The sequence below is a fragment of the Dama dama genome, chromosome 18 (assembly GCF_033118175.1).
Source record: "Dama dama isolate Ldn47 chromosome 18, ASM3311817v1, whole genome shotgun sequence".
Taxonomy (NCBI): Eukaryota; Metazoa; Chordata; class Mammalia; order Artiodactyla; family Cervidae; genus Dama; species Dama dama.
The window spans coordinates 99,665,070-99,685,034 of record NC_083698.1 but is presented as its reverse complement, the minus strand read 5'-3'; the positions used below and the strand labels follow the sequence as shown (position 1 = coordinate 99,685,034).

The 19,965-nt window shown below is 49.3% G+C and overlaps 1 protein-coding gene across 1 annotated transcript in view; it reads right to left on the bottom strand.

Annotated features, from left to right (window-relative positions):
- Positions 1–19,965, bottom strand: part of TMEM178B (transmembrane protein 178B) — a 381,889-nt gene that overhangs the window by 12,887 nt on the left and 349,037 nt on the right. The window contains exon 3 of the mRNA XM_061165942.1: positions 19,727–19,864. Coding sequence (XP_061021925.1) covers positions 19,727–19,864 — 138 coding nt within the window. The remainder of the gene's footprint in view (positions 1–19,726; positions 19,865–19,965) is intronic.

The following is a 19,965-nucleotide window of genomic DNA, read 5'->3' as shown; positions in this document are numbered from 1 at the left end:
TCCATCTGGGCCTTGGTTCAGAGCTGAGAGTTAGTGGATCCAACTGGCTTCTCAACTAGACTGAGAGTGGCGTCCACAGCTGTGCAGAAAGGAACATTCTCAAGCTGTGAATAGTGAGCTTCCAAGCGGAAGGCCACTTAGAACATGCCATCTTCCTGCTCCTGCTTCTCTTTCCTCTTCTTCTCTCTCTAAACCAATGCCTTCTGGCGGACAACAATGGTCCATAGAGCAAACTCTAAGAACCTCTAGAGCAGAGGGCAATCTTGCCCTGGGTTTCTTTCTGGGGGCAATGCTTGAAGGCATACAAAACCTCCTGCAGGCCATCTCTGATACTATATACTTTTCTGGTCACTGTACCAGTCATCTTCCTAAGTAGATACAAGAGAAAGCCTCATCTCCACACCCCCATCCCACCTCACCACCCCCTCCCACCCACTGAGCCAGCATGAAGCCCAGTACAAACTGATCTTTCATTATGTTTGAGTCACTGTCTTGGTCATCATGAGACTCTCCTGGCCCACCCAGAGGTCCCCCAGGGTCAGCCCGCACCAGCTTCCTGGGAGAAGACCTGCTACTGACCAGGATATAGCTTCGTGGAAAGACAACTCCATCAAGAATCAGAAAACCCAGGTTCTGGTTCCATTCTTTCCCAAGAAGTGGATTAAATCACCTCATCTCTCTTGGCTATGATCTCCTTGAACACAGAATACAGGGGGTAGACCAGATCTCTAAGATTCTTCTGATTAAGTGATTCTATGACTCTAGGTATTGGGACAAAAAGGTGCCATTCTCTTTGAATTGTTCTAGGACTTGCTGTCACTTATTTTGTCAGACATGAGTCACCTGGAGAGAAGATGCTGGTTCTCACATGCACAGAAGGGCTGGTGAATGAGACCATTAGATGTCATTATTCACCATCAGTGTGCATACGAGGCTTAGCTTGAAATGGCCTTGATTCAAAACGTAGAAGGATAGGGACCCAGCTGTTTAAGTGTCTGGAAGAAACTGGCTCTCTGGCTTCTGCCCTATCTGATCCAAGCCAATGCCATGATCACTAGTAGAAGAGAGAGGCTTGGGGTGGTAGCCAGAAGATCAGGAGAGCCTGCCACCTAGTTTGGTTTATGTTTCCACATGCATGGCACATTTGTCAGCTTCACTTGGCCCTCCCTTGAGATGAAAACCTGTACCCAAGTGGTTTGGGCATACTGTAACCCCACCACCGGGCCACTGAACACATATATAGTCTTATATGAATCAAACACTTATTTGTACTATTTATAATATGATGGGCTTCCCTGGTAGCGCAACTGGTAAAGAATCTGCCTGCAATGTGGGAGACCTGGGTTTGATCCCTGGGTTGGGAAGATACCCTGGAGAAGGAAACAGCTACCCACTCCAGTATTCTGGCCTGGAGAATTCCATACAGTCAATGCGGTTCGCAAAGAGTTAGACACGGCTGAGCAACTTTCACTTTTCATTTTCACATAATATGATAGGCATTGTTCCAAAAGCTTTAGAAATGGTAGTTCTTTGAATCCTCAAAGCAAAACTTTATGAGGTTTAGGAAGGGAAAGTAAGACATAGAGAGGTTAAGTAAATTGCCCAAGATCACACAGCTGCTATGTACTGGAGCCAGGATTCAAATCCATGCTTTTGCCACTTGTTTTCTCTCATTCCAGCTCTTTCACGTGCATGGGTATTGTCTCTGGCACTGGACTGTAAGCAATGTAAGCAGAGATAGCTCTTCTCTTCCCCAACAAGATCCTATACATGGTGGTTTTTAAGTAAGATTTATCTACTAGATGGTGAGATGGGGAGAAGAGGGCCTATCATTATCAAAATGGCCATAAGGAGTCTGAGGTGACCCTCCGACTCATGGCTTAGTTAATAAAAATCTCATGGTTGACTTCTCCAGATAACTAGGAAAACCGATCACAGTCCACACATAACTTCACTCTGGTCTATGTTGGGTCAAAGGGTGACTTCCTCTAGAGGGACATGAGTTTTCCATGAGGATCAGGATGTTTTGGTTGAGAAAGGAAAGGAATCAAGATCTAGAACATCAACTCTCTTTCAATAAGACTTTTGGTAGCTTCCCAGGAGGCCAGAAACCAAACCCAGTAGGCAGAGTGACCTGGTGGTCAGAAGCCCCAGGGGAGCTCAGTATGGACCCCCACCCATCAGCGGGCTCCTCCCCACAGTGCTGCTGGCTTGTGAGTGGGCCTGTACCTAGCAACCCTTTTAGCTCCACTCATGTCTGGGAGATTTAGGGAATAGTCCTTATTTACCCCTCTTCATTTCCTGAATTCAAACTTGGATGAGAAGAAAGTCCCAGAAAGAAGGTAGAGAGGACAGAAGATATCAGCTTTTTTACTGTTAAGGCAAGTATGGTGACTGTGGCTTGGCTCCTGGCCACCATCAAGCTCAGTAATACTTTCCCTCGCTAGGTTGACATTTTAGGATAGTTTCCCTAGGGAATGTTTGGTTCTGCAGAGAGATACACTCACCCAGAAGTGACTCACACTGTGGGCCAGAAAAAGAAAGAAAAATAGGCCTCCAATGTGGCCTCCTGATGCTGGCCTGGGTGGTGGGCCTTGATCCCGGGAATGCTGGCCACTAAAGAGGCCAAGCAAAAGCAGACAACCCAGATGCTGCTGGGCCCAGGAGCTCAGCCTCCTCTGGCAACCTCACCAACCGGCAGTCAGTCACCTCTTCCCCTTTAGGAAGCAGGGCCTTAACAGGTAGAGTTGGGGAGATCTCCCTGGTGGTCCAGTGGTTAAAACTCTGTGCTCTCAATGCAGGGGGCCCAGGCTTGATCCCTGGTCAGGGAACTAGATCCCACATGTCAGAACTAAGAGTCTGCATGCCACAACTAACGATTTCACATGCCATATCTAAGACCCAGCACAGCACATATACATATATACACATATATACACACATATATATACATATGTGTGTATATATATACATAAACACACACACATATATATATATATATATTTTTTTTTTCTTTAAAGGTAGAGTTGGTATCCTTCTAGAGAGAGGAGAGAAGTTTCCTACTTTACGGGCCCAGATGGGAATGCTGAGAAAAAGAGAGAATGCCATCTCACTGCCCTTGGCTGTACTAACTCAAAGAACCTAGGAATCTGTGACCCAGAGGCTTCTGGGAAATGTGATTTCAGTTGAAAATGTTAAGAGCTAAATGGGAGAGGATATTTTAATTTATTATTTAGAATAAATTGTAGCCCATGAGGGTGGTAGAATCTTTAAGGTATTCCTGGATTTTGTTGGCAGGGGTGGTGGGGGGTGTAGTAGGAAGGACACAGCTACCAGATCCCTTCCTCCCCAGGGCCAAAATTATGGGTTCAAATAACATATTAAATTTACATTTAACTTGACACAAAGCTGCTTAAGCATTTTTTGTTTAAACGATGAAAAGGTTTTTTTTTTTTTTTTTGCTTCATTCACAATAGAGTTTAGTTACATAGAGATATAGAAGAACGGAAATGTATTAATGACATGTGAAATCCTAAACCAGAATGAATAAATAAAGACTTGGTGGACTGCTTCTGAAGAGTGGCCAACTCCAAGCCTAGGAGCTGTTTCATTTGATAAATGGACATGAAAAGCCCTTGAAGGGGCGAGTTGACTGAATTCCTCCCGCAGCCTCAATCCTGAGCCTCCTTGTGAGGCTGCCCCTGAATCCCCAGGAGAGAGAGGCTCCCTTTCTCCGGGCACCCACAGTCCCCACTGATCACTCTGCTTGGGTGGCCCTCAAGGTCTTCTCTACCCATTTTCCTCCTGTCCTACTGAAAGGGACATCTACCTGCCCCTTGCAAGTGGGGGAGAGGAGGACCCCTCTGGCCTCCAGACACTAATGAAAGCTGGTGGGGGAGCCTGAGCCTGTCTTCCGCTTCACTTCTTAGGCCTCCTTCATCCCAGGTGGCCTTGTCCGGTACCCATTTCTTTTCTCTCACATGTTCCAGGAACAGAGAAGAAAGAGGGGGTATCGATCTGAAGACTTAAATTAAGCCTCCACCATTTACTTAATTGCATGACTCTAAGTTTGTTTCTTGGCTCTCTGGGTCAAGTTCATTATGTACAAAATCAGTGTAGTAATGCTGACCTTAAGGACTGCCAGAAAGATGAAAGGTAAATAACGTTTGGACAGCATCTGCCATTGACACAGCATTGATGCTCCAACAAGTAAGCTCTTCCCTTCCTCACTGTCTCTTCCACCTGTTCTCTTGGGGTGGTGGTGTGTGGGATGCTGAAGGTCAAATGGGAACTTCCCCTCCCTCTGGAGCTCTGTGAACTAAAAATTGTCACCTGACTCATAATGAACTGGTAGCTCAGACAGTAAAGAATCTGCCTTCGATGCAGGAGACTGCAGTTTGATCCCTGGGTTGGGAAGATCCCCTGGAGGAAGAAATGTCTAATCACTTCAGTATTCTTGCCTGGGGAAACCCAGACAGAGGAGCCTGGCAGGCTACAGTCCATGGGGTCTCAAAGAGTCAGACATGACTGAGCAACTTTCACTTTCATTCTGGGTGACCAGCACCTTCCTTCCCCAAGAATGGTAGACAGGTAGATCAAAGAGGTCCTCATCCTCCTTACTGCTGAAATGACACAGAATTCTATTGTTTTTAATATTTTGCATTGTAAAGTTGTCAGTCCTGAAAAGGGAAATGGCTCATTTATCAGACTAACTGGTCTAAATGTCTGACTCTCCTCTAAGATCATGGGCAACTCTCAGGCAGGCAGGAGTTTTATTTTACTTTTTATCCTCAAGTACTTAGCAGGTACTTAAGGGGTTGTTTATTTAATGAATTATGAACATTGGGCAGATTCCAATGGTTCACTAAAGTGGGGAATGGGCTCTCCTCTCTCACAACCACTTCTTGGACATTCTTGATGCTCTGATGGCTCCTATAGATGGGGTGAGAGTATTTTCCAAACCCCAAATCAAGACACATGATATGAGACATGATCTGATAAGACCAAAGCATATTTGAAATCAGGAGACTTCTAGAACATCAAGGAGAGAAACGCTCTACACAGGCCCTCATTCTCTAATTAATTTTCTGTTTGTTTAGTTGCTCAATCGTGTCTGACTCTTTGCGACCCCATGGACTGTAGCCTGCCATGCTCCTCTGTCCATGGGATTTCCCAGGCAAGGATACTGGAGTGGGTTGCCATGTTCTTCTCCAGGGGATCTTTCTGAGCCAGGGATTGAACCCACATATCCTGTATCTTGTGTACTGCCGGTGATTCCTTTACCCCTGAGCCACCAATTACTACATACCTGGAGACAAAAAGTGAGTCAGTCCCCATCTGCCCCAAAAGCCCTAGTTCTGTTGGATGAAGAAGCATGTCCAGTAGAGCGGAGTTGACTGACACCTCTGGGTTTGTCTTCACAAACCTTCTCCAGTATCATGCTTTCAGGTCTCCCGAGAATCACTCCCCCACCAGCACCTCCTAGACCTTCAAGGCCATCACCAGCAGATCGTGGGACAATGTAGACAGCAACTGGTTTGGGCTTCCTAAGCTCCTCCCCACCTATACCCACAGGGGTCATCATTCACAGTGAGGTGAAGGGTGATGGAGGGGGTGCAGCCCTGGGCCCAAGGTGTGCCTGACTCTGCATTGTGGGGGCTGCCTGGCCCTGCCCCCAGCTCTCTGGCCTGGGCTGCTTCTCCAGATCACCCCTCTGGTCCCCAGAGGGAGCTGGGGTCCTACTGTGCACACACCCCAGCTCACCTGTTGGTGACATCCTCAGGGTGCCCCTGAGTCTGGTCTGGGATGTTCTCCCTATGTCTGGTACCCTGAGCAATTCTGCACATGTGTGTGTACATGCTAATTTGCCTCAGTCGTGTCCAACTCTTTGTGACCCCATGGGCTGTAGCCCGCCAGGCTCCTCTGTCCACGGGATTCTCCAGGCAAGAATACTGGAGTGGGTTGCCATTCCTTTCTACAGGGGATCTTCCTGACTCAGGGATCAAACCCACTCTACTCTCTATCGAAAGTATAGAAAATAAGCTTCCTTAAAATAAGGCCTATGTTTACTCAATTTTTAAAGCACTGTGTATGTTCACAGAAATATTTTTTGAACTGAATTAGAATTTGTTGCAGAAATATTTCAAATATGGCTTAATATGTCTGATTACATTATGATTCTTGGTATGGTGTGCATGCGTGCTCAGTCGTATCCAACTCTGTGACCCCAGGGACTGTATAGGCTCCTCTGTCCATGGGATTCTCCAGGCAAGTATACTGGAGTGGGTTGCCATAGCTTCCTCCAGGGGATCTTCCTGACCCAGGAAGATTGAACCCATGTCTCTTACGCCTCCTGCATTGGCAGGCAGGTTCTTTACCACTAGCGCCACCTGGGAAGCCCTCCAACCCTGTACACACCATGCATCATAGACATCCAAGCAGTAGGGGCAACAGGAGCCTCTTGAGGGTGGAACCCCCTACCCCCTTCCCTGGGTGTGGCTATTTCTGATGCCACCTTTCCAGGTCCTCATTCTTCTCTCTGTACCCAGGACTGGAGAGAGGCCATTCGTCACTTCCACCAGAGCCTCCCTCGTCACTGTTTCTGGGGGGCAGCTTTTAAGGCCGACAGGAGGGGTCTGTGCATTTACTCCAGGAATGAGCATTTTTCTTTGATTGATGCCTAGTTTCAAGAGGCAGGAGCTTGGCAGCCATGTTCCCTTTCTCTGAAGTTTGCACACCTCTGTAAGAACATCCTAGAAGAACCACAGGGAGGGAGGCTTTTGAGGCTGCTTTAGAAATTACCTCAGTTTCCACGGCAATCAAGCTCTGTGCCGTTGCCACCACCTTCTGGGTCTTTCTGCCCCCACTGGAAAGGCTATTGGAGAAATCTCTTATTTCTTGACAATGATTCCAGGAAAGAGGTGGTTTTCCAGCTTACCTGTGCCAACCCCCCACTCTTCTTGGTTGCACTTCCCCAACCCATTCATGCTGACGGTGCATTGTCTGGAAGCAAGAGACCCCAGTTTGGGGCAGTCCTGTTAATATTTCTAACCCAGGAAAGACAGGCTGTCAGGGTCCCAGCCTGAGTCTGGGCTATATCTGTGCATGTCTGTGTTGGTGGAAGCATGACAGCCAGGTAGGCACCAGGGTTGTGGAGAAATCACTCATCCTGAGTGGGACCCCAAATCATCCACCCAGACTCAGCCTAGACACTGCACCACGACCATGCTTTACCATCTAGCCCTGTCATTCCCTTCCTTAGACCTTGACAATTCTGGGTCTGCCCTGCCCATGCAAGGGGTTGAACTGCATTATAGGAACTTCCCAAGAGATCCATCAGTTCTTCCTTGATGGCTCATCAGGTAAAGAATCTGCCTGCAATGCAGGAGACACACAGGAGACATGGGTTTGATCCCTGGCTTGGGAAGATCCCCTGGAGGAGGGAGGGCATGACAACCCACTCCAGTATTCATGCCTGGAGAACCCCATGGACAGAAGAGCCTAGTGGGCTATAGTACATGGGGTTGCAAAGAATCAGACACAACTGAAGCGACTTAGCATGCACACATGGGAGATCCATCAACTCTTTCATTTAAAACATCAACAGACAGCATGAGTGCTAAGGCTTTTTCTATCCTGCTGTTTCCACCGATCTAGGATGTTATCAATATTCTCACCCAATCTTAATCAAAGGCCTCCACAGAAATGTAAAGGTCTTACACTAAGGTTCCAAGTCTCAATAAATTCCGACCTTACCTCCCCAGTCTGAGACCCTGTCAGTTTTGGAAGATGCTCCTCTCCCTGTTGGCAGCAGGCAATACACTCCACTGTGTCTTATTAGTAGCTTGTGTCAGCAATGTTTGGAGAGCCAGCTTTTGATGTGAGGGAAGGGGGAACACTTGTTCTGCATGATTATCCAGTCATCAAAGGGCAAGGGGTGATTTTCAGCCCAGCAACTTGGCCTCAGCTAGGGAGGAGGGCAGCTGCATGCAGAACAGGGAGGTGACCTGAGTTTTCAAGTTCTCTGGGAGCCTCTGTGGCAAAAGGCTGTGGTGTCTTGGGATTGGGGAGTCTGGGTGTGGGGCGATGCTGGAGGCGGAGATGGCTCAGGGGCCTGCAACATGAGCAGCTGTGTGCTGGCTTTAATACTCTGCTGTCACCATCTTGAAATTCTTGATAATGTTTGAATAAGGGGACCACAAAGAACGCTGAGCACTGAAGAATTGATGCTTTTGAACTGTGGTGTTGGAGAAGACTCTTGAGAGTCCCTTGGACTGCAAGGAGACCCAACCAGTCCATCCTAAAGGGAATCAGTCCTGAATATTCATTGGAAGGACTGATGCTAAAGCTGAAACTCCAATGCTTTGGCCACCTGATGTAAAGAACTGACTCACTGGAAAAGACCCTGATGCTGGGAAAGATTGAAGGCGGGAGGAGAAGGGGATGACAGAAGATGAGATGGTTGGATGGCATCACCAACTCGAGGGACAGGAGTTTGAGCAAGCTCCGAGAGATGGTGAAGGACAGGAAAGCCTGGTGTGCTACAGTCCATGAGGTCATACAGAGTCAGACACAACTGAACGACTGAACAATGAACAACAAAGGGGTCCAAGTTTTCATTTTACCCTGCTCCTCACAAATTATGGAGCTGGTCCCAGTTGGAGGGGAAAGACGTTACCAGGTGTGTGGCAATGCAGCACCTTCGGGGGGTACACGACAGTTGTCCTACCCTAACCTGGCCATCCCAGGCGTAGACATCATGCCCTCACTCACTGCAACTGGGCATGGCAGGCTGAAGAAGCCCCAGCTGCAGGGACCCCCAAAGGAGGCCAGACCACTGATAAATGTCTTTGCCCAGGGGAGAAGCCCAGAGCAATCTATGAAACAGACAGAGGGTAAGGCAGAATCAATCAAGCCCAGACCATGGCTTCCAAGGCCCTACACCATCCACCCAGCTTTGGGCGTATCTCCATCTCATTCTGCTCCTGACACAACCCTCTCCTCTTGCTCAGCTTTTTCAGACCCAAGAAGCTCATCCCCATCCCAGGATGTCCTCTACACCTGCTGTTTGTTCTTGTAGGGACTAATCTTTCCTGAGTCTTCCCAGGGCTCAGCATCCTCCCTTCACTCACATCTCTGTTCACCACAACCATCCCTGAGGGGCCTCCATCCCCACCCACTGGCCCTTCACCTACAATGATGGCCCCCCAGAACTCTCTATCTCCCTCCCAGCTTAATTTTTCTCCATTGTTCTCACCCCCTGATATCAGATCATGTATTTACTTTATGGGATTTGCTTCTTGTCTGTTTCTCTAGCTAGAATGCAAGCTTCATGAAGACTTGATCCTATTTCCTACCACAGCCCAAGGGCTTAATCAGTGTCTGGCACATAGTACAGGCAATCAATATTGAATGAATGCATGAGTAGGGTGGTGATTAGCCAGAGAAATAATATCTGTTCAACAATTTCATCTTCGCCACCCTGTGGTGTGTATGTCTTTGCATGCTGTTGGTGGTGGTGGTGACATGGGGCTGCTTAAAGCAAAGCGTCCCTGAAGGCAGTCATTTAAAAAAAAAAAAAAGGAGCATCTCAGTAGTAAAAATAATAAGCTCTAGAAATTTATTGAGAACAATGGCAACTTTTTATATGAGTTAACTCTGTAATAGTCACAACTATGCCTCAAATGGGTACTATTATTAGCCTTGTGTTACAGGTGAGAAAATTGAAGCAGTGCATGAATTAGCATCTGCCCTGGATGATGTGTAGTGGTGTGGCTGTGTTGAGGCTTGATGGGCAGGTGACAGGCCATTCTGGCAAGGCCTCCACTGACCAGATTAGGGTTTATAGAGCCAGGGCTGCTTACTTACCATTCTCCTCCAAAATGCAAATCTGTAACAGAGGGGGTCCCACTGGGTGGTAAGGGTGCACGTGCTTTGGGGTCTATTTCAACTCTTAAGGCAAAAATGAAGCCCCAGCCACACTGTCCTGGCCACTGGTTCTATATCAGGCAAGCATGCATGTTATTTCCTAATCTTCCTGACAATGTGCCTCCTCTCCCCAAAGGTCTTGGTTTTGAATGCAATCATCAAATGCTAAAACATATTCAAATATGCACCTTCCTAAGGGCAAGATATATCCCAGGGTATGAAGTAGTCTGTGAATCTCTGCTGAGGACTGCGAGAGAAAGGCTGTAAGATAGAAAGTCAAGAGAAGAGTTGTGACGTTGTAGTGAAATCTCACCTGAAGTTATAGAGGTAGGTGGGCTTTATGCCCTTGTTGGTCAAGACAGATTATAGACTCTCTTCTGCCGATTAGAAGGGAATTCACTAGGGGTACGTGTGTAAATTCACTACCACTTCAGTACCATTTACACAGAAGAGTAACAGCTATTATTTGCTGAAGGTTTCTTATAAGCTTGCATCGTGTTAAGTCATTGGCTTATTGATTGTATCCTCCCTTCCCAGAATAGTATCTAACTTACGTGGTCACGCTTTTCTTAACCATGAGTCACAAATGTTGAGACACGGTTCCTACTGAACTTGGAGAAACTCAGTCCTAGCCACATTTCCGAGCAGTGCTGGTGCTCGGGAGGACAGTAGGGAGAGGCTGATGGGGAAGCTTGGATGTTGTCCTACTTCACAGCATCCATAAAACCACTCCACTCACTGCCTGGAAGACACATTCACCCAGTCAAGACACCCATACCTTGGGTTCTGCATTTTAGGCTTGTGAGTATGCTTAGTCACTCAGTCATGTCTGACTGTGACCCCATGGACTGCAGTCTACCAGGCTCCTCTGTCCATGGAGATTCTCCAGGCCAAGAATACTGGAGTGGGTTGCCATGCCCTCCTCCAGGGGATCTTTCCAATCCAGGGATTGAACCTGAGTCTCCCACACTGCAGGTGGATTCTTTACCATCTGAGTCACCAGGGAAGCCCAAGAATACTGGAGTGGGTAGCCTATTCCTTCTCCAGGGGATCATCCCGACCCAGGAATTGAATTGGGGTCTCCTGCATTGCAGGCAGATTCTTCACCAGCTGAGCTACCAGGGACATTTTCAGAATTGCTGGACCTTTATCAAGGTCTTTTTCTACCAGAAGAGGGGTATCTGGGGGTTTACCACACAACTGCTCTCTGGTGGGCTTGGTGGAGGGGTGTCATTGAGCATCACTGTCTTGCAGGTGACTGCAGTCACTCAAAGTGGATAGCTTGAGCTTCTCTGGGAGCATCCTCTTTGCTCTTCTGACTGACCGGGGAGTTAGACAAGGTTATGCTGATCACAGGTGGGAGGAAAAGGACCTTTAAAGACTTCCTCTTCCCATGAGCACTTGTGCCCTCAATTCTGGCCACCGTCTCCTCCATGCACCCCTTTGTGCTTTGAGAAGTGAGGAACAGAAAGGGAATGGAGACAGATTCTGAGACTGGCATCTGCTTAGAAGTACAGAATCAGGACGAAGCCACTGTGGGCAGATGTGTATGGCACAGGGGGTCATGGGGATCTCCCATACGGGGAACTGGAAGCAGAGACAGCAGGATGGGCCATAAGAAGCCAGGCTGGCATCCCCGACTGGGCCCTGGTTCCATTTCTGCCACCAGACACCCATGCCTCACCCTTTTCATTCTAGGCTTGTAAGTTTTCAGAACTGCTGGACCTTTATCAAGGTCCTTGTGACCTAGGACAGCCGATATAACTCCTCTTATCTGGAAATACAAGAAGGTCGAATTGGATGGTCTCTAAGGCCCCCTTCCATTTCTAACTTTCTAGGAGTCCAAATTGAAGACAGAAAGTTCTTTCTGAGGTCATGTATAATTCATACCCTCCATCCAAAAGGAATTTGAGACAGACTCCAGGACTGTTCAAATAAAGATAAAAGGAGAATAAGAAACCCCATGGAAGAGGAGAAGGTCAGACCAGGAACACAAGATAAGACAGGCTAATTTCTTGAAGGACTGCTGGCTCTAATCAAGAAAAAACAAAACACTTTCTCTGTTGTACATAATTCCCTCTTTTGATACATGCATTCGACAGATATTGGAGGCTCCAGACACTTTTTAGACTCAGGGGGTACCTTGGAGAACAAAGCAGATAAGCTTTTGGGGCTCATGGAGCTGACGTCTATGTTGGTGGTGGGAGAGGGGGGCAGTTGGGGAATGTTAAAAAACACTGCAGACACCCATTATCCAGGTCTTGATTTCCAATACCATTCTCCAACAGAAGGAACCAGGCTCCTTGGAGAAATGGCCAGTTCTAAGATGAGGGCAGGAAATAACACTAGATGAGCCTGGAGCACCTTGAAGTGCCCAAAACTAAGGAAGCACTCACAAAAAGCAAAATCAAAAGCCTACATTGATGAGTATACCAAAGGGCATGGGGTCAACTGAACGCGCTCCCAGCGGCCAAAACTGGGACAGCTGGACAACAAAGTAAACAGTACTGAATTACGACTCAGACTATAAAGTCAACATTCATGAGTCCACATTAAAATGAATAAATAAAGAATCTGCCTGCAAAGAAGGAGATCCAGGTTCAATCCCTGGGTCAGGAAGATCCCCTGGAGAAGGGAATGGCAACCTACTCCAGTATTCTTGCCTGGAGAATCCCATGGACAGAGGAGCCTGGCAGGCTGCAGTCCATAGGGTGGCAAAGAGCTGGACACGACTGAGTGACTAACGCTTTTACTTTCAATAAACAGGGAAGAAGAGATGCATCTCCCATGCAGAAGAATTCCAAATAGTTTATGTAGCTATTCCACCTAAAGGCGGAGAAACAGCCCCCAACTTCTTAGGTGTGGGCTGTGCCTACTGACTTCCTTCCAAAGAGGGCAGCATGGAAACAGAGAAAACAGAAGAGTAACTTTACAGTGGAGAAGCCTGACACATACTCCTTTCTCCAGGGGATGAAGGGTAATCTCAACCATCATAAATCATGGGGATAGCACGTACCCTTGAAATGACGTGATGAAAATGGCACCTTACCTATTTTATCTTCTTCCCCAAACCCATAACCCAGTCTAATCACTAGAAGAAAACTAGATAAGGTCCAACAGAGGAGCATCCCACACTATGCATGACCAGTACTCCTCAAGTACTCAACCAGCAAGGTCATTAAAAACAAGGGAAGTTTGAGAAACGGTCACAGTCAAGAGGAGCCCAATGAGACAGGACAACATAATGTGGATTTCTGGAAGGGACTCAGAAACAGAAAAGGGGCATCAGGTAACAACAGAAAAAGGAACCAAAACAACTAACTATGGACATTAATGAATAACAACATTTATTAACTGTAATAAATGTACCATACTAAAATAAGATGTCAATAACAGGGAAAACTGTATTCTAGGGCAAAGTGGAATATGTGACTTCTCTGTGCTATTTGCTCAATTTTTCTGTAAACCTAAACTGTTCTAAAAACGAAAGTCTATTTAAAAAAAAGAATCTGAAGGTCAGAGATGGAAGGAGTCACAGACTCTCTCTGCTCCTGGCTTTACACAAGCAAGCTTCCATGAGTCTTACAACTGTAGGAAATGAATTTTGCCAACAGCATCATGATCTTGGATAAGGACCCCAGTCTCAGATGAGACCCTGGCTTGGGTGGATACCTGAACTGTAGACTGGGGAGACCCCGAGCGGAAAATCCAGGCAGTTAAGCCTACCTGGAATTCTGATTTAGGGAAACTGTACAAGATAACAGGGTTTCTGCTTTAAAAAAAAAAAATCAACCCAAACCAAAATGCAGTGACAATAAGCATGTCATAGAGTAGTGGGCGTGCTGTAGAAAAATTAATTAAAATGTAGAGAGTGACTGGGCAGCTTTGTAAACCGGATGGTTGAGGCAGCCCTCTCTGAGGGGGTGGCTCTTCATTTGGGATCTCAATCCTAAGAGGAGCCGGTCACGAGGCACTGGTGGGGAAAGCACTGTGTGCAGAGATCGGGCCGCTCCAGGACCTTGCAGCGAAACTATGAGATCCAGGAGAGAGGCGGATGATGTGTCCAGAGTAATGTGAGCATGGCGGAAGGGACAGGATGGGAGTCAAGGGAGGGAGAAAGAGCCAGATTAAATGGGGTCTCCACCATGGACTGAATGCTGTGTGCTCCCAAATTCGCATGGTGAAACACTAACCTCTAAGATGATGCTGCTAAATGGAGGGGCCTTTGGGAAGTGATTCGGTCATGAGGATGGGACCCTCGTGAATGGCATTAGTGACCTTTCAAAAGAGGCCCCAGAGAGCTCTCTTGACCCTGCCATCATACGAGAACACACAACGACGTACCATCTATGACGTCTATAAACCAGAAAGAAGGTTCTTCCTAGACACTGGATCTGCCAGTTCCTTGATCTGCCTGGCCTCCAGAAGAGCAAGAAACAAATTTCTGCTCTTTATAAGTCACCCATTCTCTGGCATTTTGTAATATGACCCCAAGCTAACTGAGATAGCCTCGGAAGAAGGGTAAGAAATTTGGATTTTAAGTTCAAGAGTAAGTTTTTGGCACACTGGTAGTAGATGAGTGAACATCTGATTTATAGTTTCAAAAATATTATGCCAACCGCCCTGTGAAGGACTGATTGCCGGGTACCAGTCTCCACAGGAGGCTCCAGCGTCAACCTCGATGTAAGCTCACGGCAAATGATGGATGTCTTCCAGGAGTGTGGGAGGACGTGGGAGAGGAGTGCTGAGGGGGTGGAGCATGGGCTTTCAACATTCCCACCCATTTGTAGACCTGTGTCCATGAGGCGGCTCTAGATGCACTGGTGAGTCAATTACAAGTGGTCCTAGTAGTCACCTGCTTCCTCGCCACGCTGTGCTTCCCCCGTGCCATCCCGTCGCCGCACATCTGAATCCCACTGGTGATTCAACCAGACACTCGTGTCTGGCAGTCACATCCAAACGCTGCCATGCCAGTCTGAGCTAGATTCTCCCCAGAGGCCTTGCCAAAGGGAAACTGGATCCCACCCACCACCCCCAGCCTCCCGGCCCGACAGAGCTGCCATAAGTAACTAATTGCCTCCTCTAGGTTGAGCATTAATTAAACAATCTGTTGCTAGTCATCTCCTGAGGTGCAGGGCGCCCTCTCTTTAAGCCTGGAAATAGTTAAATCCTGGAAAAGAGAAGCACCTAGTGTGGGCCACCCGCATTCATGTGTGAACAGATAAGAAGTTGTGGATAGAACCTCTTATTTTGGCCCCGGCTGAGTCATCTAAAGTCAACTGCAATTCCATCTTTGGACTCTTCACTTTCAATTTACCTGTTTTGCTCTTACTGACCCCTTCTTTACACCTGCTCACCACACCACCCCCACACCCACACCCGGCCAGCTTGGGAGCCCTGTGGTGGTCGGTCGGGTCCCCAGTAGCTGTTCTCACTGGCCGTCCAATCAAACCCCTTGAGCACTAGTCTGTGCTCAGCTATAGACTGAGCCAATCTGGGTGGTCTGTCTAGCCAAAGCTATGGTTTTTCCAGTAGTCATGCATGGATGTGACAGTTGGACTATAAAGAAAGCTGAGCGCTGAAGAATTGATGCTTTTGAACTGTGGTGTTGGAGAAGACTCTTGAGAGTTCCTTGGACTGCAAAGAGATCCAACCAGTCCATCCTAAAGCAGATCAGTCCTGGGTGTTCATTGGAAAGACTGATGTTGAAGCTGAAACTCCAATCCTTTGGCCACCTGATGCAAATAGCTGACTCATTTGAAAAGACCCTGATGCTGGGTAAGATTGAAGGCGGGAGGAGAAGGGGATGACAGGATGAGATGGTTGGATGGCATCACTGACTCAATAGACATGAGTTTGAGTAAACTCTGGGAGTTGGTGATGGACAGGGAAGCCTGGCATGCTGTGGTCCATGGGGTTGCAAAGAGTTGGACATGACTGAGTGACTGAACTGAACTGAACTGAATCTGGATAAGAGCTAAAGCCATGGGACATTTTGGTCACAAATATCTACAGTCTGAGGGACAGCTTTGCCATGTTCGTAAGGTAGCTGTCAGAGGGAGCTGACTCTCCAAGCCTTTCCATGGGTCACTCCTAGAAGAGGAACTCCTGGAGGACAGGCACCAGTCCGGTTCTGGTTCCGGGAGTAGTTGGTGCTGAGAAGGCTCTTCATGGCACACAGAGTCTTCATGACAAGGCTTTGTCTCTGGGTGGACACCTCCCCTCTCAGCAGCTCTGTGCTGAGCAGGGACAGGGAAGCACAGCTTCTACTCTGAGTCTGCTCCCTGCCAGGCTCTGAATTAAACCAGACTCCTGGGGTCAGCAGGCAGCAGCTGCTCTGGGCATCAGGACCACCACCCCCCTCTCCCTCCTCTCATCGTGACTGTGTCTGGCTTCCTTGGCATGGATGCCTACTAAGTCTCTCAGTCGTGTCCGACTCTTTTCGACCCTATGGACTGTAGCCCGCCAGGCTCCTCTGTCCATGGGGATTCTCCAGACAAGAATACTGGAGGGGGTTGCCGTGCCCTCCTCCAGGGGATCATTCCAAGCGAGGGATCGAACTCATGTCTCTTACATCTCCTGTGTTGGCAGGCATGTTCTTTACCACCAGCACCACCTGGGAAGGCCTCCTTGGACAGGGCATTCATTTGAAAAGGGAGAGGGTACCCTCCCCCACCTAGAGCTTCAATTTCCCCCAAAGACCAGGGATCAAGGGATCAGCTGTTAGTGGCTTTGTCCTTCTTTCTCACCTCTTGGGGCCCATCTGCTGGTCACCATGAGATGTGTGGACACCACCCCCCCGCCCCCACCGCAGCGTCTTGTTACCTGTGGACACAGGTAACAAAGTTCCAGGGTGGACAAGATGGCTCTGCTCCAACATGACAACCCTCCCGTCAACGATAAGAAGCTCTCGGGACAGCAGCTTCTGGATGTTGCCATTTTATCATGAGCTATGGTTTTTCCATTGAAAAGGCCAGTGGGGAGTCCATGTGCGGGGAAAGCTGGTTTAGCTGGGACCCTTGGTGACCAGGGCTCGGACGGGCCTCCAGGATAATAACCCATGCCCTGTGACAGCGCTACCCTGTCTGATGCAGCCTAAGAGCTAGAGAAGCAGTCATAAAATGGGGCAGGGGAGCTGGGAAGGAAGACAAGTTCTGAGAGGCCTTCCCGACTGGTTCATCCCTAGAACCGTGACAGTTCAGAGCTGGAGGACTCTTAAAGGTCACCAGTTCCCCCAGCTCTCCCCCCCCACCCCCCCCAGTTACCACACATTAGGGTCACCTCAAGTGTTCAGCTTGGATGAGTCTGAACAAGGCCCCAGCATCAGTACTTTAAAAAGCCCTGCAGGCGATTTGACTGTGCAGTGATTACAAACCACTAGCCAGGGCGTCCCTGGTGGCACGGTGGTAAAGAATCTGCCTGGCAATGCAGAGGACACAAGTTGGATCCCTGAGCCAGGAAGATACCACATGTCTCAGAGCAACGGAGCCCCCGCACCACAGAGCTACTGCGCTCAGTAGCTGTGGCTCCCGGGCCCGGGGGCCCTAGAGCCCAAGCTCCACCACAAGAGAAGCCACCGCAATGAGAAGCCTGAGAACTGCAACTAGAGGGTAGCCCATGCTCTCTGCAGCTAGAGAAAAGCCCAAGCAGCGATAAAGACCCAGCACAGCCGAAAGCAAAAAAAAAAAAATAGAATCACTAACCAGGAGGAAGGGGATCAACACCATCACTCACTCTCCTGTGGGGAGGGGTCTCGGGTCCCTAGTCCAGCCTGAGGGCTTTCACCTGGCATCCCAGAGCCCTAGGCTTCTGGTGGTGCCCCAGCAAAGGGGGGGTGGGAGGGGCAGGGCCCCAGGCACCCTCCTGTCCACCACCCTCTTCCGGGAGAGAGTTCCCACCCAGGTCTCAGGTGAGCGGGGAGTGTCCTGCAAAGATCCGCAGGGCCCTCACTGTCTCTGTCTGGAAGCTGTCAGAGCTGGAAGGCTCAGCGCCGGGTGGGAGGTGAGGAGGGCTGGCCTGGAGGGATGGGGAGGAGGCAGCACGCGGGGAGGTGGGAGCACCTCGGAAGAGCGGAGATGAAAGAGCGTCAGCTCCCAGGGCTCCCGGATTCCTGCTATGCCCGAGGCCTGTTTGCTCAGCTTTTCTCAGATTCCTGGGAGGCCTCTCTAGAGCCTTAGAAAAGCCCCGTTTTACTGGAGCCCGTCTTTGTACAACCACAAGAGCCTTAAGAGAGAACACGCGCTACAAACAGAGCCACTCCGCTTTGATCTTTTCACGTTTCGGGGTCCACGGAAGATTTCTGACTGGAAGGTGGAAATGAAAAAGATTCCATGCTGCTAAAACCAAGCACGACCATCCCAGGCCGAGTGTGACCCTTGCTTCAGTGAGGAGGACACCCGGGGCACAGAGAAGGTGGTGGGGCTGGTTTTGTGGGGGCAGCGGGGGGGGGGGGGTCCTGTCCCAGCAGGGGATGGAAGGAAGGAGCAGGGAGCCGCCCATGCCTCTCTCTCCCCTGGCTTCTGCCTCACTCCGGTTGGGACCCACAGGGGAGGTGGTGCTGGGCAGGGATGGCTGACTCTGGTGACAGAGAATTTGAGATTTGGGACATCTGTCCTTCAGGGGGATAAGGATAAAGAGTCCAGCGCCAAGTTGAACCCAACAATTCTCCTCCTTCTCTCCCAGCTCACAGTTTACTAGCCCCCAGCTCTGTCCGTCCAGAATAGCCACCTCCAATCTCCAGCAGGACACCACGCCCCTCCCCACCTCCAGGACCTGATCAGAGATCCCAAGTCAGGTGGTTCATGTGGTGTCTGCCATCTAACTAATGCTGGCTTCCATGGAAGGGACTCATTATTGCTGCTGTTCAGTTCCTCAGTTGTGTCCGACTCTCTGAGACCCCATGGACTGCAGCATGCCAGGTTTCCCTGTCCTTCGCCAACTCCTGGAGCTTGCTCAAACTCACGTCCATTGAGCTGGTGATGCCATCCAACCATCTCATCCTCTGTCGTCCCCTTCTCCTCCTGCCCTTACACATTTCCCTGTATACATTTTCAATTGCTTCTGCACAAGCCCAATTCCCCTTCTTCCTAACTCCATGCAATTTGTCCATCCACCTCTCTCCAAGGAATGCCCTGTGAAGGGCACACTCACGGTTAGCTTTCACTTTGGACTGAGGCTCAAACCAGGAGACCAAAAAGCACACTTGAACTCTTCAGGGAGAAAAGAGGCCGTACAGACTGTGAATGCGCTTTTACTTCCCACGGACGAGAACCTGTTCCCTCACAGCTACACAGCTCTGCTCATGGACCACCTGTCAAAGGGCTGGACTGGTCCTATGGCCACGGCAGTGATAGAGGGTGAGAGAGACACGTGACAGAAGGTTGGGCCTTGTCCCACCAGCTTAGAGCCTCATTGGAAACGGGAGCAACAGCTGTAGGACCCAGGAATCAGGGTGGAGGTAGGCTTTTGAAGAGGAAACTGTCCAGACAGCAGTTGCCCCCTGCCCACAGTATATGCCAGGTACACACTACGTGCTCAAAATACCCAAGTACCTCCTGGGTTCACACTTGCTCCACATCTGACACCTGTTTCAAGGCCATCACCACCGTCTCTCACACACCAGGTGGGAGACCCCAGAGGGCAATGACCAGCAGTCACCAGGAACTCAAAACACAGTTGGAATGAGTGAAGGAAAGGGGCCCCCCCCAACGGAGTCTGGGCCTCCATCCTCATGTCCACCAGCTGTTCTCTCGGAATGCCAGTAACCAGGACCTCCCAGCCTGCTGCCCCTGAGCCTTACCTCCCATGAGGAAGAGCAGCCCAGCCACATACTGCATAAGGCCTCGGTCCCAGCAGCAGCCCAGCACGCCGATGATCCAGCCGAAGAGGATGATGGCCACTGCCATGCCCATGAAGCCGGCCGTCATCCTGCGCAGGTCTGCAGGGAAGCAGGTGGGTACCAGTTAGCATCAGAGCCTGGGACGCAGGGTCCAGTGCACCCCAACCCTGGGCCGGGGGGAGGGGGCAGGGCACCACAGG